Source organism: Sitophilus oryzae, unplaced genomic scaffold (assembly GCF_002938485.1).
Source record: "Sitophilus oryzae breed Bouriz unplaced genomic scaffold, Soryzae_2.0 scaffold_910_pilon_pilon, whole genome shotgun sequence".
Lineage (NCBI taxonomy): Eukaryota > Metazoa > Arthropoda > Insecta > Coleoptera > Curculionidae > Sitophilus > Sitophilus oryzae.
In genome coordinates, this window is record NW_022147540.1 from 2492457 (window position 1) to 2516833 (window position 24377).

At 33.6% G+C, this 24377-nt stretch overlaps 1 protein-coding gene across 4 annotated transcripts in view; it reads right to left on the bottom strand.

Moving 5' to 3' along the window:
- Positions 1-963: 963 nt before the first annotated feature.
- LOC115890739 (POU domain, class 6, transcription factor 2) overlaps positions 964-24377 on the bottom strand; it is a 255720-nt gene continuing 232306 nt past the window's right edge. Inside the window, exons 5-12 of one of the 4 annotated variants that reach the window (XM_030911060.1) lie at positions 18404-18622; positions 17620-17784; positions 16996-17535; positions 9624-9804; positions 6766-6810; positions 4355-4438; positions 4158-4294; positions 964-1711 (exon numbers count right to left, since the gene is read on the bottom strand). In XM_030911060.1, coding sequence (XP_030766920.1) covers positions 1587-1711; positions 4158-4294; positions 4355-4438; positions 6766-6810; positions 9624-9804; positions 16996-17535; positions 17620-17784; positions 18404-18622 — 1496 coding nt within the window. In that variant the 3' untranslated portion in view covers positions 964-1586. Of the gene's footprint in view, positions 1712-4157; positions 4304-4354; positions 4439-6765; positions 6811-9623; positions 9805-16995; positions 17536-17619; positions 17785-18403; positions 18623-24377 lie in introns of all 4 variants that reach the window. The other 3 variants (XM_030911059.1, XM_030911062.1, XM_030911061.1) reach the window with 3 other exon arrangements.

Consider the following 24377-nt stretch of genomic DNA (forward strand, 5'->3'; position numbering starts at 1 on the left):
GTCGATTCTAACTTCGTCAAGCGATGAGTCACGTATAAAGATTCGTGGCTTTATCATAATTTATGAACAGATCTTAAAAATAAGAGGAACGTAGTTTTATTTAAAATAATGTTGCATGCAATGCAGGCAAGCCAGCAAGAATAAAGACACACCTGTTTTTGGGGTTTAAAATACAAACTCCAGCAAAAGAGCATTTAATTTTTCTATTTTTGTTCCTTTAAATCGAATGTACTTAGATATTTTGTCAGTTTGAAAATACTAAATTACAATAATTCCTATTACAAAAGGGCGAATAATACCTAATACCTACTTATTAATCACTTTTCCTTACCTTAACTTATCCTCTGGGAACCTAAAAAGTGATTTTCCTCCTCCGGTTTTTGTAGAACAGTATAAATAAACACATTTGTATCCCATTTTAAATAAGATATACAAATTTCCAAAACTTAGAAATAACAGTTCGAAAGTTCAACAAAAATCCTACACGCGTTTTTAAAAACAAACATATAACCACGCACTATGTCATACCAGCGAGCTTCAGCAAACGAATACGACACATCAAGGGCTTCCGGACTAAACGACTGGTGTATTTACACCACTCAATAGGCGTGTCGGGTTTGCCGAGCGGTTTCCGATGCAGTCGCTTTTTTCGCATCTGTTGTAGTTAATTTGTGACCATGCATGGCAATGTCAATATGACAGTAAATATAATTTATGTCACTAGTTTAAAAAATGAGCGATTCGGAAAGTATTCCCTCTGACATTGAAGAAGAGGCATTCAGAGCCATTTTTGGATTGCTTCCAGCAAGATCGAAACAGATGTATGAATATACATACTCTAAGTGTGAAAAATGGTGCACCGAAAAAAAAGTACGCAACTATGGAAATGAAAAGGTACTCATAACATATTTTTCCAATTTAGTGCAAAATAAATGTTTTACAAAATATTTTTTTCTCTTTGGTAGTCATCCCAACATTAGTGCGGTAATGAAAATGCCCTTAGCTCACTCAAAATGCGTGAGTTAAGAGATTCTTAACACACTGACGTATAATTATTGAATTCACTAATTTACTCCAGTAATTTCGAGGTACTCAATGAAGCATAAATGTTACTGCCTAATATAAATCATCAAATCAATCAAATTGTTTTTGTATGATTAAATCAAGAGAGATTTCTGGCTCAGTGACAAAATATCCACGTGATGTATCGATTATTACAATAGTTATATTGATTATTTGAAATAATATTGTGATATTTTCTAACAAGGTCTAATTTTTTATAATCTATCCAATCTGCATAATTTTAAAGAAAAGTTAAATACAAATACTATCTAAAAAGGACAACAGTCTGTGTAAAAGAACTATCAAGTACACACACATTATGATTGAGTATTTTACTTTTGTCATGAATCGTCAAATTTTATCATCATCAATAAATCTGTACAAGTACAATTCATAGATCCTTATCCTACTAATAGTTTATTTTGTTTAAATTTTCTCGAGACATACCACACAAAAATAAAAAACCGGGCATGATATAAATATACGAACATACAGAATCACAGACATTTCTACAGCTAGTGTCATTAAACCATTCCTTTCGACATCATCCTAACAGTGTTTTTTAAAGCTTGTCTTTTGTTACAGAACCATATACGTATCACTTCCCGTTCATAGCCTAGTTGGTGAGCTAGTCCTGTAATCTCCGTACCTGAAAACAGAAGAATTTGTTAGAACGACACCTTAATATCTTCATGTATTTTTTGAAAGTTCAATATGTTTTGATTTATGGAGCTGATTTTTATGATGTTTTTTGAAAATTTTTAAGCTAAATTATTTGATTTTTTAGCCTCTATTTCTGTTCAAAATTAAGGTCTATTATAATAGGGAAAATATGTTGTAATTTTGACAAAGGAAAGTTTGAAACACCCTGTGCAATATCTTACCATAGTGATGGACAAAACTGTTATTTTTAGATAACAGTTGAAACTGTTATAGTTATTTATAAAAAACAGCTTAAAATAACAGCTTAAAAATAACAGGTTTCTATATTTTACTGTTAAATATCTGAAAGAGTATGAGGCGGTCACCGCCAGGCGTATTAAGGCATTTGCAAGTTGCAACAATGACGTGCTCGGTGGTAGTATTTCCAGGGTGTCAAAACATTTCTAAATATCGATTGTTATCTAAAATACCTCTCTAAAAACGGTGGTTGTTTACAAATTGCGATACAAAAAAAGCCAAAATTCCGCCACTCGTCTATACCTATACATTCCGATCTACCTACGCCCTGCCCCTCGATCCGCGTAGATCCTGAATTGTGTAGCAGTATACAGGGTGCATCTCACTCGACGGGCGAGAAACTCTTAATTATGATTTTACCATTTGCGGTCAAAAAATAGCAATATAAGAAAATGTGTAGTATATTCTTCATAAGTAAACCAACTACACACTAGAGTTCGAATTAATTTTACACTTAGCGTGTACCCGCGACTTCGTTCGCGTCGAATTAATAATTTCTAATGGTGATGATAAAGCAAAACAGGAATTTCCATTAACATACAAACTGGATAAAATTTTCTCACATTTGCCAAAAATAAGCTTTAAACGTCGAGCAGTTTAAGCAGAATCGTGGTTAATCAATTACTCAACTTTTTGGAACACCCTGTATGATTTTTTAAAAAATTTCAAAATATATAAAAAAAAACAAAATAAATTATGCGTGTCCAGGCGTTTTCCCGAAAATCTAACCGTTTTTTAAATAACAAATATTGTAATATTTGAGGGACGTTTTCACCCTGTTGGAATTTAAGATTCGAGAAACCCCTCCTTGTCGAACCTCAACCCCACAGTCAATCCGTTTACCAAAAATCAGCTTTAAATGTCAAGCAGTTTAAGCAGAATAGTGATTACTCAATGGTCATATTTTATGAAACACCCTGTATATTTTTTTAAAAAATCTTAAAATATGTAAAACAACATAATAAAATATACGTGTTTTAAGAGTTTTTTCGAAAAACTCACCGGTTTTTAAATAAAAAATATTCTAACATTTGAGGGTAGTTTCACCCCCTTAGAATTCGAGTTTCGAAAAATCCCTTCTTATCGAACCTCTTCACCCTAAAGTCAATCCGTTTTCCAAAAATCAGCTTTTTACGTCAAGGGCTTTAAGCAGGATCGTATTAATCAATGACCAGATTTTTCAAAACACCCTGTATACATTTTTAAAAAAACTTAAAATATAATTCTGAAAATTTTTCAGAATAAATAAATACCTAAATATTGAAACTTAATAAGTAAGTACTGAAACATACAGCGCCATATTATCTCGATCGCCCCCCTGTTATGCTCGTAACAGGTTGAAAAACAACGTATCTAATATGACTGCTTCTCCAACCCGTTGCGAGCCTCCATCGACAATCGACCGATGCAGCAGCGTTCCTTTCCCACTCCTGTTATCTCGACCGCCAGGCGTTATGCCCGCAACTGTTTCAAAAAACCTGCTTCTTTTATATCCTATTATTTTTAAGCTGTTGCAAGCCCAATAAGACCATCGACCGCATCGACCGAAGCAGCTACGTTCGCTGTAGCGCATTCCCCACTCCGTTGTCCGTTGTCTCCCCGCCTGTATCGATGGTTGAAGAAATAACATGTTTTCCATCCACACTAGTTGTTTTTTGGAATTGCTTCGAGCAGCATAGAATTTCGTGGCGATGCGAAGCGCCGACTTCGTTTTTCGTTTCACGAGCGGCCGATCTCTACGAATCATTATTTTATATCTGTTTTTTTTAGAAGAAGTAACGGTTGCGGTATGTTATTTATAAATAATTGTTATAAAATAACAGATAGTTAAATAACAACCCATCACTATCTTACCAAAGTAAGAAATTTAACGCTTAATAACAATAACTTTTATTGCCAATTTTTGGCATTTGAGTTGTCTGGAAACTCTGACAGAACTGGCAGAATTGAACAGAATTACATTATTCTACGAGTAGAAGCCAGGCCACAGAGGCATCAAAGGCAACGAAAAAAATAATGAACAAGGCAATCTCTCTTGATCCATAGCCAGTATAACAAAATAGTCTTTACAGGTCGCAGTCTTTGCGGCACAGGCGAGAAAAAAAACAATTTAAATTAAATCTATTTTCTCTTACCTGATGGATGAGTGTTTCTTTCAAAATGAGCATTCAATAATTCTAAGGCTTGCGGTGTAAACGACGTTCTCCGTTTTCTTTTCTTGGAAGGTTCGATACCTATAAAGTCTGTCAGATGATTCTGACCGCTCTTATACCTAAAACAACTTTTTAATATCAGATAATATAACCATATGGACTAATTTGTAAAGCTGTACCTTTCCTCGGCTTCCTTCATCCATCTCTCTAATACTGGTTTGATTTTTTGCGCACTCTTGGGCGTTATGTCCAATTTCTCGAACCTAAAGTAATAGGCAAATATTAATTTATTTGGATCCAAAATATATACGTTTCGTATATGTAAATTTTTCCTATATTTAAGCAAATTTACTGTCCATGCACTCCAAAAACGTTTTCAAATATGTTCATTCTTTTAAACTCAAAAACATGAATGTACAACTGTGTTAAAACCTGATATTTTTGTGTTTGGTTATTTATTGTACAAATACGTATACAGGGTGGTCCGAACTGTATTCAGGAAACTTCGGTAGCATATTCTGCAAACAAAAATAAGTAAAAAAGTTCGTATTAACGTATGTCTTAAAATGCTTAGTTTCGTAGATACAGGATGTAGAAGTTTCATTTTTATTTCGATTTTTCTCAAAAATTTTTTGAACTAATGTCGATCTTTGGATGAAAATTGGTAGGTGGGAGATTTTTGACATGAGAAATTTAATTTTGATGTCAATATGACTCCTACTTATAGAGGGCGCCACCTATATATTTTTAACTGCTTTGAAGGGTAATAACTTTTCGTCCGTACCTGTATAAAACTACTGAATAAAAACATATACAATAAAATTATATAAGGATTCTTGCCACTTAACTGCTAATATAGAAATTTAATTCTACGCTGTGTTTGTCATAATGCGGATCAACTTGCTCTCACTACCGGTTTCGGAGCCCTACTCCATCATCAGGTGAGCTTGGGAGATCCACAAAATGACAACCACAGCGCAGAGATAGTTAATTCCGACTTGTCGGAAAGTATCGGTTAGATATTAAGTCCCGAACGGGAGATAGCGGCCTGCGTGCAATGGCAGTACTTTCGTACCACCGAGGCGCAACTATCGATAGTAAAAGAATGGTAAAAGGCTTTTTTTCAGGCAAGCCAAATTATAAAATAGAAAACAAAAAACATATACATATACATTAAAAATGCTCTCTTGGTAAAAATCGCTACGAGTAATGGTTCTCGAGATATTTGGAATCGTAATTATCAATACCTGTCATCATTGGCATAAATTAATTAAGCATGTTGACTAAATAGTTATTAGACTGAAATCATAAATTTGAAATATTTTTGTGCCAAAAATTTAACAGAAACTGTTTTATTACCATTTTTTCGAAGAAAAATTTATAATTAGTTTTAAAAATTAAAGAGTTCTCAAATTCATCATTTCAGTCAAATAATTATATCTACTCATGTTTATTTTTTTGGCAATAATGACATGTATTGACAATTCCCATTCTAAATATCTTCAGAATAGTTGCTCGTAGCGATTTTTACCAAGAGTTATTTTTTACGTAAAACATCACGGAAATGTACATTTTTTTACTCAGTAGTTTTATACAGGTACGGACGAAAAGTTATTACCCTATAAAACAGTTAAAACATATGTAGGTAGCGCACCCTACAGGTAGGAGTCATATTGACATTAAAATCAAATTTCTCATGTCAAAAAACTCCCACGCACCAATTTTCATCCAAATATTAACGTTACTTCAGAAATTATTTGAAAAAAATCGAAATAAGAATGAAACTTCTACACCCTGTATCTCCGGAACTAACCATTTTAGGACATACATTTATACGAACTTTTTTGTTTATTTTTATCTGCGGAATATGTTGCCAAAGTTTCCGGAATACAGTTCGGATCACCCTGTATAATGAATCCAACAATCGCTATCTAAAATCATCGTTTAATCTAAAAAAAATCTAAACAATACATTTTTATCATTAAATTGGTAATAATAGCATGTATCACTAGGATAGATGATATAAATAATTATTATAATTTGTATGGATTTATTAACAAAGTGTATATCGTATCTTCGAAAGTTATGATCTTAAAAGTTCTCATTTACAAGAAATGCATACTAACCCTTTAAAATATTAATTAATCTGAAAACACACGTAATTATTCGTAAATAATTGAAATTAAAAATAAAATTAGGTACAGATCATTTACTTCAATATCAATTTTAACCTTACTTAAAGTCAAACTCCATAAGAACATTTTATGAATATTTAAACACTGTTTATCCTGTTATAAATTTAGTGAAATTGTACAGGCACAGGACACTAGCATAATAAGCCACGAAAGAACAAAATTAAAAAAAATAAAATCGAAAATCCTTATATGCCAGTGCCCTGGCGCGACAACTACAATCATTTTCACACATACTGTCAATCTATCATACCAGAATAGTATTGATTAATCTATTGGCTATTGTTAAGAATTGAATTTTCAAGAAAAAAGTATTCTATCTACATCTATGTATTTTTTTTTCTTGAAACTACGTATTTAAAGTAAATAAAAGAGTAAAAATATAAAAATAAACATACATTGCCTGCTGTTGTGCAGCTGCAACCATTTGGGACGCCAGGGCACTGGGAAAGAAATGAATTGTATCAGTTTTTAGGCCAATTATAATTTTTTTAAACTTTTATTACAGCCCTTTTTATCTTTCAAAGTTACTCATATTTTTCTATTATTTAGACAGTAACTCTTATTCAATATAATTTAAATAAATTAAACTTCTAACTGACTTAACAAATTATATAGTTAAGTACAATATTTGATGTTTGAATGAAAACTCGAAAAATAGCTACCTTAAATATCTGTTAAAGCAAAAATACTATAACAAAGATCTCAAAATATATCGATTGATTTCAAGTTATATATTTGTTAACTTTTACAGGGTAACCACAAATTTTCTTAACACAAACCTACCTTGTATGGCATAATTTCGAAAATCTTGTTAAGTTTCTGTTTACAGTTATTGCAAAGTCTTAAATCGTAGGATTAGTTTTTAAGATGTCGATGATTCAAGTATGCATCATTTTTGAGCATCTCTTATGCCGGGTCCAGACCTAAGCGACAAAAAGTAAACACGACTTTGAGACAAAAACAAGACAAACTTGCGACAAAAAATGGGGAATTCTGGCAAGACAAACTTGAGATAAATTGTCCACAACGCATGGACAAAAGTACAACAAAGTCAAAACTTTAGTTGTCGGGAATGAGTTTTATTAACCATGTGTGATTTCACTGGTCTCCTACTGTTGGCAGCACACGTCATCCACACTACGCCGACAAAAAATATTCGAACTAAACATAGACACTTTGTTCTTTACTGACTCGAGGCGGGATATTGAAAAGTCTCCGAATTTTGAAACAAAACAAAAATGAGACAAAAATGTCGCAGAAATGTAATGGATTTGTCGCAATTTTTTCGTAAAACATGATTTTTTCTGTCTTGTTGTTTTTTGTCTGCTTGGTCTGGACCCGGCATTAGACACACATTTTTTTATCAAGGTCTTGAATAGACACTGAGGATACCAGTCATCCTTCTCCAGTTTTCAGATATGTATGTGTTTTGACACCTCTCTGATAATATTTTTTGTTTCGGAGATATTTAAGATTCCTATTTTTTAATTATAAAATGAGTTAGTAATAATAGTTCTCAAATATCTTTCAATGTAATCAAATTTTTGAGAATAAAAAAATAGCAGTCAGAGTATAGCTATGTAATTAATAAAGCAGTCATGTAGGGCAAATTGTATAGTGCCATTTGTATAAAAACAAATTAGAATAACATAGAAGACACTATATTTCAAAACAAAACTAATGTTAGAAGAGATTCTTTTTTTCTAACACATCAAATAATGAAAAGATATACACACACAGGAAAAGTCTAGGGATATTACAATTTTATCCCGCCATCGTCAGTAATTTTATTATTTGCATTTCTGATATAATAAAATTAAAATAAACAAATAGTTTACAGGACGTATTGGAAATAAAAATTTTTATTCTAAACTTTGAATTAAAAAAAAAGATAAAACCATATTTACTTAATAAAGGGTATGGCCTCCTCTACTGTTCATCACAGCCCTACATCGTCTCTCCATGCTACTGATCAGGTTGTCGATCTCTTCTTGAGGTACAGCCTGCCACGCTGCATTCACGGCCCGAACCAGATCTCTACGAGTTTCACGAGGCGTACCCATTCTCAAAATTCTTCTTTGGACCGCGTCCCATACGTGCTCGATGGGGTTGAGGTCAGAAAATTGTGCCGGCCAGGGTAAGATTTAATTGATGAGCATTGATAAACTCACTTACCACTCTGGCTGTATGAGGCCGTGCATTGTCATGCATGAGAATGAAGTTTCTCCGAAAATCATTGGCATATGGTAACACGACAGGCTCAAGAATTAAATCACAATATGTGATTCCTGTTAGACACGGTTCAAGAAAAACGAGAACGGTTTTTCGGCCTAACTGAACTCCTCCCCAGACCATAACTGTTCCACCTTGATAAGGATGCACTTCCTGAACATGATCCAACCGAATAAGATTTCCCGGTTCTCTCCATACCCTAAGCCTTCTCGAATCCGGATGAATTCCAAAGCGTGACTCATCCGCGTAGAGAACATTGGCCCATTGTTCATTCGACCACTGAACATGATCTTGAGCCCACAAATATCGTACCTCTCGATTTCCTCTCGTTAAGGGTTGAGCTCTCCAGGGGCGTCTGCTTCTTAAGTTGACCTCTCTTAATCTATTGCGAACAGTGTCAGGACTAACGGTTACATTATGTGTTTCCTGGAGAATTAAACTAAGCTCTGGTGCTGTAAGAGTCGGTCGGTAAAAAATTATCTTGCTGAGGGGTAGTAATGCGATGTCGCCCTGTGTGCCTTTCAGCAACATCACCACTTTCTCGATAGCGTGCACTTAATCGCGATATTACACTTTGCGTTGTATTTAATGCTCTAGCTACGTCGATTTGGCGCATTCCAGCTTCGAGCATACCCATGGCCCTTAGCATTTCGTCTCTGTTAAAATGTCTACGCTCCATAATGAAGTTTAATACTAAACAGAGTTATTTGAATGAACTCTGGCCAGTTATCATAAAAACATAGTCAGTACAGGTTAAATTCGAACAATTGATGCTAGGTGCTTTTCATACATTTGACAAAAAATGCACAAACACTTCTGCAAATATCCCAAATTTAGAAATAACTAGTGTGACTACTTCATTTCAATCGAAGTAGAAAGAATAGGCCTACAAATATGTGGTTGTTTATTCAAAACATTTAATTTTAACTGTAATAAAATGATATCCCTAGATTTTTCCGGTGTGTGTATTATTTAAAATTATTAATATTCCTATTTTAGTTAAAATCTTTCTGCTACCTACCTACAGATAGCGCTTTGACTATAAGCAGGACCTTCCGTCACACTTAGGGCTTGTCCCACTTGGGTTTGCGTAAGTCCCAAGGACAGCCTCCTGAGTTTGAAAGCTTTAGCAAAGTCCTTGATCTCGTCTAAGTTGATGCCATCCACTACGTTACTGCTGGTTTGGTTGATGGTTGGTTGATCTAACAAAAACAAACATAAGTTATTTTTATCTATTTGGAATATTTACGCGATAAATATACGGTGATCGCAAAATATTTTCTGATGCACGTCGCCAATCACATGACACTAAAGCCCATAAACCTGACTAAATGAAATTTTAGCAAAAATGTTAAAATTTGTTGTGATAATTTAAGATATCCAGTAGCTCTTCATTTTACTTCATAGAGCAAATTATTGTAACAGATGTTTTATTTAGATTAAAGGTGCAAAAATTAGTTTAAAGCGATTTTTATTATCGTCATGTTGGCCACATTGCGCCGCGATCAGCAACGTTGTCGTTGATCTGACAATTATCATGATGTCAGTCATTATTTTGTATAATATCGTGTTGTTGAATATTTGAGAGTAATTATCGTTTTTTACCGATTTTCATAGTCTTTTTTAAAAATTGTAATTTTAAGCACAAACAGTTCTTTTAAAAACTAAATTTTCGAGTTTTTCTACTGCATTTCTTGAAATTTGTGCGTCGAAAATATGCCGAAGTATTTAAACAGTCGAAGCCAAGAGCTTTCCGGATTTTTGAACGAGAACGCGACAGTAAAGGTTCTTTATTACCCTTGACTGCAGCCAGAAAAGTAAATTTGATTGGTAAATTTAAATATTGCTTCTTTGAGTGTTAGTGACTACCGTTAATAAATAAATTAATTACTAAAATATTAATTATTAAATTAAAAATAAAACGAAAAAGTCTTTAAAAAATGATAGTACAGGGTGGCCCATCGAAAACGTTCCGCAAGGCATAACGGCCAGGGTTTTTTTTTCAGAAAATTCAAAAACATGTCAATTTTATTGGTGAGCGGGACAACTTTTGTCCCAAATATTATTGCAAAATCTTCAACCCTCTAAGCAGGGGTGTCATCCCCCAATTTTTTTCAAACGGGAAGGGGGGTCAAGTGGTACCGCAGTGAAAAGGACTTTCTATTCTCTATACTTTCCCGCTTCGTTTTTGAAAATCGGTCGAGTCATTGAGAAAATATGATGGATTGAAATTTGAAAAGTTTATTTAAACATTTATCACAGTAAATGATTAGGATAAATTCCTTCGACCAATTTGCTGTTTTTTCTTATTATTTCTAGATGTTTACGCGTTTTTCACTTGCCACAAGATTGAACGATCGGATGCGGTAGTTACTAGATAGCTGTTCTGTGACTTGTGCGTTGCAGTTCTTCTCAATATCGTTAAACCTTTTAACAATTATGGTGTACTCACATGCAGAAAAAGTGGAAATAATGGAACTTTATTTTAAAAATAATGAATGTGGCAATCGGGTTGCGCAGATATTCAATGAACGCCATCTTGACAAACACATTTATGGCATAATCGTTCGCGAGTTAGTAGCAAAATTTCGCAAAACTGGTTCCGTTATGAATAAAAAGAGGCAGATGGAAAATCCTGTAGTAAATGACGCTATGGAGGTATTCGTATTGGGCCAAGTTGACATGGATAGTACGCTGAGTACAAGAAAATTAACCAATAAGACCGGCGTGAATCGTACAATTGTCCAAAGGATATTATAAAAACACAAGTTCCACCCGTACAAAATTCAGTTGGTACAAGAACTCAACAAAGACGATTTTGATCGTCGCTTGCAATTTTCTGAAACTATGAGTGAACGAGTGGCGAATGATTGTAACAGTTAAATTTCCTCGCAACGACCTCTCATAAATTATCGCAAATAACTATTGTTTTTGCATCATGTTTACTATAATTTTATGGTTAAATATTATTTTATTTAAATTTTACGATTATGCAACCCGTTATACACCGCGATATTATATAGCCACAGAATATTGTCACTGGATACCGCCCAGCATTAGAATTTTTGTCGACCTCTTTTTATCTTTGGTCATCACTTGTCACTTGTCACTGTCAGATCAAATCAGATGTTTTTGGATTTATTTATCCTTTGTTTTGGTTATTGAAATTTTATAATTATCAGATAAAATTTCGTAGTTAAATTGGTTATTTTTGATGTGGATCGCAGTGTGCAATTCGTTCATTTAATTGTGGGAATTTGTGAGTTTAGTTTGTTCATTGACCGGATATCGAAGATGGCTGTGAAAATAATCTAGAACATCGTTTTTTATTTATGCCTTTTTGTGAGTTGGATTAGTCAAGATATATAGTTCTCTATCTATATCCTGGAGGGAGATTTCCGGTTGAAATCTGATTTTGTGAAGGAAATCGAATCCTTGCATCACTTCTTGTGTACTCCCCGGCTGAAGAGTGTCGTCGTGAAGAACTGGCTGCCGTTTCGTGAAGCATTCCCTGTTGGTGAATAGCAGGTCTTCGTAAAGAAGGATTAAGGCTTCCGAAACACATTTGGTCAGAGACGTGGTTGGATTTTGTTGAGTTTACATGGACCACCGACCAAATTTCCATCAAGGGATTAAATAGCCGAATTTTCCGACCGATATTCCGATTCCACGTGCCCAAGAAGTCCCCGAACAGTTCCAAGAGCAAGAAGATCGATCCAGACCGTACAGCACAGAAAAGTCCAGAATTCCATCCGTTCCTGTTGCCCGTGTGTAGAGTTACCCGTTGGACATCATAAACCCTCATTGAGGGTTTTTTATGTCACCTGTTGAAGTCCTACACCTGCCTGGTATCTGTACGTTTGCTGACGGGCTCCAGTAACAGTACACCGAGCTGCTGTAGCCTGCTGTAGCTACCCCATTGCTATACACCAAAGCTCAGCCGGAGGGACTTCCGAGTAGTTTTCAAGTTCTTGTCAAGACATTACACTGTAGAGCAAGAACGTTTAGATATTAGTTAGATTTAGTTTGATATTTGTACTCCGCCCTTAGAGCATACTTTGTTTAAGTTAAGGGGGATGACGTCATAGATTTAGTTTTCATTGATACATTTCATTCATTTCTTTTCTTTATAACTTTTTAATATTTTAATAAATTGCTTAAATATTTTTAGTAGTATTATTTACAGTCTAGTCTCATAGTTAAGATAGAGTCACTTAAGTACAAATAGTTATAGAATATTTGAAGTTCATGATAGTTGCACTCAACAGTTCGAGGTTAGTGTTGAAGTCTACTTAATAGTTACATCTTTACTGCCGAGTTCATAGAGTATAATCTCGTGGCGCCCTTTTATTAATATCTTTGAACCCCGACCACCCGGCTGTTAAAATTAAAAAGCTAGTGGCCTCTATGTAACTCATTCTGCATTAAGTAAACTTGTGTTTTATTGAACTTTAAATTAGAAAGGGCGTGGTATGATAATAATTTCCTATTTAATGTGTGTTTTTCCGATGAGTGTACTTTCTTTTTGAACGGTGTAGTTAATCGGCACAACTGTCGGTACTGGGCTGAGGACAACCCCAGGGTTTTTCACGAGGTGCACACACAAAACCCTCAGAAATTGAAGTGCACACACAAAACCCCCAGAAATTGAACGTGTGGGCTGGTATTTTTGGAAATTCTATTGTAGGTCAGTTGAACGATATTGAGAAGAACTTCAACGCACAAGTCACAGAACAGCTATCTAGCAACTACCGCAACTGATCGTTCAACCTTGTGGCAAGTGAAAAAATACGTAACATCTAGAAATAATAAGAAAAAACAGCAAATTGGTAGAAGGAATTTATTATTATCATTTACTCTAATAAATGTTTAAATAAACTTTTCAAATTTCAATCCTTCATATTTTCTCAATGACCACCGATTTCCAAAAACGAAGCGGGGAAATATAGAGAATAAAAAGCTCTTTTCATTGCGGCGCCACTTGTCCCCCCATTTGAAAAAAGTTGGGGGATGACACCCCCGCTTAGGGGGTTGAAGATTTTGCAATCATTTTTGGGGCAAAAGTTGTCCCCCTCACAAACAAAATTGACGTCTTTTTGGATTTTTTGAAAAAAAAAATACTCTGGCCGTTATGCCTTGCGGAACGTTTTCGATGGGCCACCCTGTATAATAAATATATTGTTTCCCAATTTTACATTAAGATTCATCTCATAAATCCATCACAATCTGGCAGCGCTGTTGCCATCGCTTGTCACTCAAAGTTGATCACGTGCATCGGAAATTGTTTTGCGATTATTTTATTTACATCTTCAGTTAGTACCTTTCAATAAACTATACATATACAGGGTGAGTATTAAATAAGTTCAAATATTTTCAGGGCTGGTAGATCTCGATAAAAGAAACATTTTTTTCTCTTTACCGTTTTTTCAGCTAAGTCCAAAATAACCGAGTTATTTTACTTTGAAAATTTCCAAATAAAATATTTTTTTGCTTTTTTTGAGTTTTCTTTCTTGTAAAATTAATCTACTATTCATGTTGCCATATTATGAAGAAATCATGTTTTTAACTAAAAACTAAAAAAAAATCCAATTTTTTTTTCAAAAAGAATCCAAATTTTCAATTTTCAACCCATAATCGTGTTTCTGGGGTCGAAATATAATACCCCCAAAAATATTTGCACTTATTTAAGACTCACCCTGTATATTATGGAAAAAAGTTGAGAGATAAAATAAATTTTAACTAGTAATTACAAAACGGCCTAAATTATTTCTGATTTTTCTGAAAAATAATTTTGATTGCGCGATTTTTAATTTATCTACAGTGTGACAAAAATACAACAAATTAATTTATAGAAATACTCGTGAGTTAACTAATAAAAAAATGTAAAAAGACAAAACGATCTAAAAAAAAACAGAACCCAATAATAACTTCTCTCTTAATTTATTTAATCGCATCTAAATTAAATTAGGCGAGAGGCATTAATAATAATTAAATAGCAATTTTCGGTTTTCCGAAATAATTATAACGAGATGGAATTAATCATTTTATCGTAAAATCCACCTCGCCACCACATTGTCTACTAATTAAAGCCTGAGACCTTAAGTGGCCGGCAGTTATTGCCTACTGCTGGAGCTCAAACAAGAAGAAAAAAAGAATTTATTTAGACATGCCTTTATTTTCGATCGAACATTTTTTTATTTAGAGCTTAATTATGATCTTTTATTTTGTTAAGTAGATTTCAATATTAATCGATCCTATTTCAATTGAAATCTATTCAATTAGGTAAATTTCATTATGAATTTATTGTTTATAATTTTTTAAGGAAATTAAAAAATAAAATTAATTTTATTAAAGAAAGTGCCAAATGTCCTGTTCCACATTTTTTTACTAAGTATTCAAAGTAAATATTATAAAAATTATAGGACAATTTTTAGGATTCCGTACCCAAACGGTAAAAACGGGAACCCTATTACTAAGCCTTTGCTGTCTGTCCGTCTGTTACGAAGGTCTATCTTGTAACGTTTTTAGTTCGTTACATGTCTTTTTTATATATAATATATGATGTCCGGGCCTATCATCACCGGATTCCCTCTCGTTCAGGCCGGATAGTTATTTGGCACGCTTGGCGTAATTTTTACGTTCCCTAGTCGGCAACCCTGCTATCGTTTCACTGTTCTGTGGAGGCGCTGTCAACATCGCTTCTGTCAACTCTCTCCGTGCTTAACTTCACTTGGCTTTGACCGTCCGACTGTCACCGTCAAAAAAATCCTTGCTTCGAGAAACTGCAATTATAAAAATCTTGCTGTATAATTTGAATCAGCTGCTATTTCGAAGTCACAGGTAAAAATGAGATATTATCTTTTTTGATTCGTTATTATTACTGCATATTTTTAGGGTAGAGTTTTGGATGTCCCAACCTAACTTGTATTTGTATTTTGCTGGCACGTTGGCGTCCCTTTTCTTTTGTCCTCCAGAATGTCACATGGAAGAAAGGACATGTTCTTTATTATTTAGTGAGCCCTCGGAAGTAATTCGAGGTAGGTTCATTTTGTTTATTAGACCTTGTTTGATTTTAAACAAGAGTTTCGTATTTTTAGGGTCCAAGGTACGGACTATTTACAAGGTACGGGCATTATCCAAGGTCTTAGTAGTATCCAAGGTACGGGTAATGTTCCCCTGTACCGTTGTCTTATGGGCGGACTGTGTCCAAGGTTATGGTCCAAGTTACGGACATTATCCAAGGTCCTAGTAGTGTTCCAAGGTACGGGTAGTGTCCCCATATTGCCACAGTATGGCAGGATACAGCGTAAGCCCCATGCTGCTTCGCTCCCATTTCTAAGCCTAGTCAATAGCTACGACTGTATTGATTTATGGTGTCCTCATTCTGGCCCCTTTTGTTGTTTTGGCCAACAGGATCGCCGATAGGCAGTACAGAGATATGAGCCCACCTCACGCTGCTACTGTTTGAAGCAAGGTTACATAAAGAACAGCTAAGTGTAGATTTAAGTTCTAGTTTTACATTTAACATCTAAAACATTTTCAGTCTTAAACAATAACGTACATCTCTTAAATAATATCGTTCAGACTATGTTTAGTGGTTAGATTGTTAAGAACATTCATGTCGATTTAATATTTAAAATATAATTTAGATCTTAGGTTTCATTGCATTACGTTTTGTAATGGTATTACTTTTATAGATATTTAGTACAACTCTTAAGACCATTTTTTTTGACATATAACCACTATATATTTATTAGAACTCTACAATGTCATGTACCAATAAAGAACATCATGAGTAAATATAGTCATTTAAGTAATATACAACTGTGTTTTCTTTCTCTGTACATGCCTGACGCCCAATATCTGTATTTTTTTGTTTATTGTTATTAATTAGTCCTTTCCAGTGAAATACCTTATCCACGACTGCTCTCCGATGAAAAGCTGCCGTTCGCAGTGGTAATGTTTATAAAAAAACGCTACAATCTCATGAACCGTTATAGCTAGACAGTTGAAATTTTTACAGATAATGTATCTATGTTGCTCCTATAAGAACAAATACTAAAAACAGAATTAAATAAATGTTTATAAATAAAAAAGTACTTTCACTAAACATTATCTTTTAAGTAAGAATTTTACATAGAATCTTTCAAGTCCTCGGTGGCCGCGTAGTTAAAGCGTTAGGACTTTACGCTGCTATGACGTTGGAGCTGTAGTAAGGCAGGATTGTAAATCGAAGAAAATTATATTATACATCCTAAAAAATTAAGAATAGTGAATCACTAGCAAGAAATTTCATGTTATGAGCTTACAGAATCGCACCTTAGGCTTTTCCATTGTCAAGTGTTTTGATATTCATAACATAATAAAGTATGATAACCATTTTCTCTACTCACTTGGTGAATCTATTAAAAGATCCGCAGTCGAATTATCATTACATCCCGGACTCAACGAATTCGGACTCCTCTTAACATTCTGCACACCTCCACCTCCCAAACTAGTAGGTATACTAATATCCGAAGTACCACCAGTACTACTCCTACCACCTCCTCCATTCATCCCGGGTGGCGAACTATTCCTCGACACCGTCTGCGCAGGATAATTCACCAACGACTTCCCATCTCCGTAATGTCCGTTACCGATAGGAACTCGAGACGGAGGTGTCTGTGAGTTAGGCGGCGTGGCTTGGCTCAGCAAAGGCGGGGCTTGCGAGAACATGGGCGTGGCCTGGCTTAGGAGCGGCGTGGCTTGATTTAGGAGCGGTTGAGTTAAGGAGTTTAGTAGAGGCGTGGTCTGTTGAGGTGGGTGTGTGTTGGAGATCATTTGAGGGAGGGATTGGAGGAGTTGTTGAGCGGAATTAGGGGTTGATAGGAGATGAGTTAGAGTAGCCGGATTAAGAAGTGTTTGTGGAGTAATTGATCCGTTTGCTGAAGATACTGAAAATAATTATAATTTTAGAAATGTATCCTATGTAGATACTAAATAACAAAATTTTATGTAGATATTAATAAAATATTTACCTTGGTTATTGGCATTGTTAGCCAACAAGTTGGTTTGAGCCATAGCTTGCAAGTTAGCTAAAGATGTCTGCATTACTTGACCGTTATTTAAAGCCAAGTTAACCATTTGATCTGTACTATTTACATGGTTTACTGGGATAGTTAAAATTGTCTGGGTGGCTAACCCTATCAAAAAGAAATCAGAGTTAATTTAGCGTTGACTGTAATTCAATTTAAACAGATATACAGAGAGAGATATATATATCATTTTGTTGCTGTTTATGTATAGGGTGTTCTCTTTAACATGCTATTTCAGGGAGTTATTCTTAAAAAAAATCTTAACATCTCAAACATCCTAACTTTTGAGATACAGGGTGGAATTTTGTGTTTATTTTTGTGAATTATTGTTTTATAAGGTAAATATTAAGCTTCCTCTATGGATACAACTGACTACCGCAAGCTGTTGCTAGGCTACTGATTAATTTTAATTGTGGTTTTTAGACGTTGTGAATGATCGTAAACTAAAAGGTATAAAGTGTAATTGAAACCACTAATTACCACTGTGTATGTCAAAAGTTAAGATATTTAGTACCTCCATATGTTACCGGCAAAGTATAAAATTAAGGCATTCTGTATAAACTTTTTTTTTAAATGTGTGAGAAAAAAACTCAACAGAAGTCCTTTGTTTTAAATTTGAAAAAACAAATCAACAGACAGACTGTCCTGATTTCTTTCTATACATTATTCTGTCAACGATTAACTCCCACACCATACTGTATATATATAAATTATTTGCCAGACTTACCTTGCGACGTGGGTATTAATAATTGCGCCCCCTGTATGCCTTGGACTAATTGACCCGAGGCCAAAATAAATTGAGGCATGGGCGCCGGTTGGGGAGACTGCAACAGGGGGTTGGGGGGCGGTAGTGACGAAGCTGGGGGAGGCTGGGGGTTGAGCAGACCCATGCTGTTGGGGGGAGAGTCGCAGGGCACGCCGCTGGCTTGGGAACGGGGTGTTGTGGCTGGAAAAATAAGAAAATAAGTGGATTATAGTCTATAATGTGGTAGTAAAAACTGTATTTGTTTAGTACTGAAAATTTAGATCTCTTTCCGTAATCAGGATAGACTATTTCTAACTCTAATCTTAAAAAGAATTGTTTTATACAGGTACGGACAAAAAGTTATTACTCTTCAAACCAGAAAAAATATGTAGGTGGCGCTCTCTACAAGTAGGAGTCATATCGACATCAAAATCAAATTTCTCATGCCAAGAAACTCCCAGACACCAATTTTCATCCATATGTCGACGTTAATTCAGAAATTATTAGGAAAAAATAGATATAAAAATGAAACTTTTACACCCTGTATCTCCGAAACTAAGCATTTTAGGACATACATTTATACGAACTTTTTTACTTATTTTTATCTGCAGAATATGCTGCCGAAGCTTTCCGAATACAATTTAGACCATCCTGTATATTAGTCGACTTTTCGATTCTAGGAAGAAAATTTTGGAATGTATTATTAACGATTTTGAAAAAAAAAACATCAACATGCGGAAGTAGGTAATAATTTTACGTAGATTTAAAAATCGACGAATAATATTCTACACGATATGATAATTAAAACTTTTTTTAGACTGATCATAATTGAAGATGGTTATGGAAAAAAGTTGATAGGCAACCCTGCCGTACATTAATTAATGATTAAGTTGTTAACCACCTTTCAACTGAGATACATTTCATCAAGAAAAAAAACTGATACATATTTTTTATAACCGGATCTTGTGCTATTTGTTAAAACAATCAGATAAAAATAATAATTATTTTGAATAAAAAATAAGACTTGTTAATTAACATTACTTTTTGTAGCATTATTAAAAAACAGCAATTTACGAAACAAAGCAAAACAATTACTTTAGCAATTAATTTTTATTTAAATTAAAATTGTAGCATGTTGGACTCGGTGTTTTGTACCGTCTTACAACCGAAAAACAAGTGTAATGAAATCATTACGATTAGATTTTCTTATTATCGCACTAATAATTCAGACCAATTAAAAATATTCCTTGAGAAATTATTAGTCTTAGCTCATTACGAACAGTTATTCAACACGTAATTGTACGCTTCTTAGTTAATATTGAATAAATTTTATTAATTAGGTTCCGGCTGTTGGAGATTTTTTTGGGCGAGCTGTCAATCAAGAGAAAACTATTGAGAACAATAATAGAATATTTTAAGTACCGTCCACACACAACATTTTATCTGTTTAGTTTAAACCTATCAAATAAAACTTTATTATAAACAACTAGGGTGTACCCGCGACTTCGTTCGCGTCGAATTAATCATTGTAATGGTGATGATAAAGCAAAGCAAGAATTTCCATTAACATACAAACTGGATAAAATTTTCTCACATTTATGTCAGCATGAAAAAAAAAACAATATGGCGATATTATTATACAGGGTGAGTCTTAAATAAGTGCAAATATTTTTAGGGCTGGTAGATCTCGATAAAAGAAACATATTTTCTCTTTGCTATTTTTACCATTTTTTAAATAAGTTTGAAAATCTAAAATAAAAAAAATTTTTGAAAAATTTAGAAATTCACCGGATTTTTTCTGTATTTGCATCCATCTTAGTGCCGTAACCATAGAGTAAAGGTGTAATTATGGTAATATCAGAGATTAAGAATTTATGCCGTGGGAAAATTTGCGGTGATTGAAGTTCTAAAAAGTTTTCGAAAAATATACAGAGAAATTTAAAAGAAAATGCACGATTTTCAACATCTTTTTGTTGCGAAAAAAAACTCATAGACGTGTTCCTGGGGTCGAAATATACCACCCCTGAAAATATTTGCACTTATTTAAGACTCGCCCTGTATAACTTGGTAATATTTGAGAAGTAGTTTCATCTCGTTGGAATTTGACTTTCGAAAAATTCGTTTGCCAAAAATAAGCTTTTTACATCAAGCGTGTGAATCGTGATTACTCAATGGTTATATTTTATGAAACAACCTGTATAAATTTTTAAAAATCTCAAAATATGTAAAAGAACAAAATAAAATATACCTGTTTAAGAGTTTTTCCGAAAAGCTCACCGTTTTTTAAATATAAAATATATTAATATTTCGGGGGTGGTTTCACCCTCTTGGAACTGGAATTTCGAAAAATCCCTTCTTATCGAACCTCTACACCCTAGAATCAACCTGTATGCTAAAATTGAGCTTCTTACGTTGAGTGGTTTGAGCAGGATCTTGATTAATCAGTATGTCAGTCACTTAAGGATTTTATATATTAGTATAAGTTAGGTTAAGATACCAAAAACTAATTTCAATTCTGTTAAGCTGCCGGCTATTTTATTCTAAGTTTGTCAAGAACGCGTTTCTATGGAAATAAACACCAATTTGCAGCTTTGTATGATTTTTTAAAAAATTTCAAAATATATAAGAGAAGTCCAAGCGTTTTCCCGAAAAACTAACCGTTTTTTAAATAACAAATATTATAATATTATTTGAGGGGCGTTTTCACCCTCTTGGAATTTGAGATTCGAGAAACCCCTCCTTATCTAACCTCTACACCCCACAGTCAATCCGTCTGCCAAAAAATCAGCTTTAAACGTCAAGCAGTTTGAGCAGAATCGTGATTACTCAATGGCCATATTTTATGAAACACCCTGTATAAATTTTTAAAAAATCTTAAAGTATGTAAAACAACAAAATAAAATATACGTGTTTAAGAGTTTTTCCGAAAAACTCACCGGTTTTTAAATAAAAAATATTTTAATATTTGAGGGATAATTTCACCACTTAGAATTCGAGTTTCGAAAAAATCCCTTCTTATCGAACCTCTACACCCTAAAGTCAATCTGTTTTCCAAAAATCAGCTTTTTACGTCAGGCGCTTTAAGCAGGATCGTGATTAATCAATGACCAGATTTTTCGAAACACCCTGTATACATTTTTAAAAAATCTTAAAATATGTAAAAAAACAAAATAAAATATACGTGTTTAAGCGTTTTTTCGGAAACTTGACCGTTTTTTAAATAAAAAATATTGTAATATTTGAAGGGTTGGTTTCACCCAAGAACGGTAAACTAATAGGATTGCTCATCCTCATAAGACGTACGTTCGCCTCTTCCCGCGCTTCAGCTGACAGTTGTGACGTCATTGTAGCCCTTGTCAAAGCCTTCGTGGCCTTGTCATGATAGTGTGTATTATTAGTTGCCTATGGTAAACTTATAAAAATAACAGCTGAGAAATTTTGAGTTAATTATTTTGTCAATTTTAAATGTGAAAAAGGTGTCTTTAAAGTTTTTAGAGCTATAGAGTGTATAAATACGTTCATTTTGTGTTGTGGATTGTGACAAAGTGCATACTAAGTGCCCACGATTTTGTTTATTAATTATTTTAAAGCAAAATATGGAAGTACTCTAAAAAGAATGCTTGCAAAAGGTGATGCTGGGAACTGCTGTTCTTAAAAATGCATTATCCGAGTATTTAATTCGATTTATACAGTTAATTTTCTATACTGCATACATATAAGGTGTTTAAATAAATAAACTAAATAATGAACGTTTTGCATTCGGCAACTAATAATGCACGTGTGTGTATTATTGGTTGCCGGATAAGGACTAATAACCATGACAAGGGCTACAATGACGTCACAAAGCGAGTAGTTTTCGCATGCACCTGGCGGACACTTTTGGCTGAATGAGCAGTCGTATTAGGTTAACTGTTCTTGGGTTTCACCCTCTTAGAACTGGAATTTCGAAAAATCCCTTCTTATCGAACCTCTACACCCTAGTATCAACCTGTATGCCAAAATTGAGCTTCTTACGTTGAGTGGTTTGAGCAGGATCGTGATTAATCAGTATGTCAGTCACTTAAGGATTTTATATATTAGTATAGAGTATAGATAATAAACTATATTTGATATCAATTAAACTTATAGTTACGTAATCGAGGGCGCGATTTTTAAATTCATTGTTGCCAACCATGGACATATTCAGCGCCGGGCTAACTAACTGGAATTTAAATTTTCCGCTGGGGATTCAGGTGGTAGCTCTGCTGTCAAAAATGTCAAGTTGCTACATTTATTTTTTTTTTCCTGACACTGTCATTCGTTTTGACACTTTAGTTTTGTATTACGAGTTTATTAATAGTGTTGCGATACTTTAAGCTTAAAAATGTTTACTAGCAGACCTTGCAGTCGGACATTGTTCTTTTTAGAACCACTCTTAGTGTGAAGTGGTACAAGATAGCTTAATAGCCGTAAAATACTCATGGTTCAAGCTTAATCACATGACTAAAAGTTTATTTGATATGAACTATACAGGGTTGTTCACCACATACGACACGGAGTATTGTAGCTAAACGATTAGATTTTTACAAATTGTAGTTTTGGGTTCGTTGAAGGACTATTAGATAGATTAAATAAATAAAAAATATCAAAGTTGTATTTTTTTCAATGGAACCCCCTGTATATTATTAGACTTTTAGTTTCTACGATTTAAAATAATGATTAAGGTTTATCCATAGATAAAAGAAAATAATCTACTATTAAGATAGATATGAAACTTAATAGTAAAATTTTGGGTTAAAGCGCCCCTCCGTGTTTTTAGTGGAGATTACGTTTAACCCAGCGCCTTCGCCTTTTCTGCTCTAAATGTTTTTTATGTTTATATTTGAATTCAAAGGATTTATTTTTAAAGTTACACTGATATATTAGTATATCAGAGTAACTTTAATAAAACATAAGAATATATATATAGGAGAAAAAAGATTAAACGGCTCAGCCCTCAACAACTCGTAACCGTATACACCAGTGTACACCAGTGCAGACACGCACACTCACACTCACACAACCACACCTACACTACACTAGGTACCACCGTATAGATACCATAGATTTGAACCAGAAATCAATATAATAATAAGTTATGAAAATGAACGTCTCTGTTGTTATAAATAAGCATTCGTGAAAAAATGAAATACAATTTTTAAGTTGTTACTCTTTACCACACCGTCTAATACACATACAAAGTTCAGTTTTTTATTATTTGGAGCAATTATTATTAATCAACGGAAATAATCATATTAATTGTGGTTCTGCTTAACAAATATTTAAACAGTTTTTTATGTTTTAATGAAATAAACGAACTATATCCAGAATATTAATATCTGTACTCTTTAAAAATTTGTTACATCTTTAAAAATAATCTAATATGTCAATATTCCATGGGTATATTGATAAATGAGGTCTAAATCATAAGAAATGCATTTTCTATGAAAACTTGAAGAGATAGGTAAAAAATGGTATAATACAATTTGAGAGACAATTAAATTGTGCATCTGATTCTCATAAAATATACAGAGCGTTCCATTTAAATTAAAATCTAAAATGTTAGTATTCCATGGGTATATTGATAAATGAGTTCTAAATTACAAAAAAATGCCTTTTCTAAGGAAACTTGAAGAGATAGGTAAAAAACGGTATAATAAAATTTGATAGACAATTAAATTGTGCATCTGATTTTCATAAAACATACAGGGTGTTCCATTTAAAATAAACAAATTATTTCCGTTTAAAGCTAGTAATTATTTAAAATAAATTTTTAGACACTCTGTATAAGGTAGTATAATTTTTATTACTGCAATACAAAATTATTTGGTTTTAAAAACTTAAATACGTCTAGAGAAATGAAGCATTAAAATTATTACTGTATTTCGACAAAAACCTAAATATTTAAAAAACGGCAAGATTAAAATGCGGTAAACCT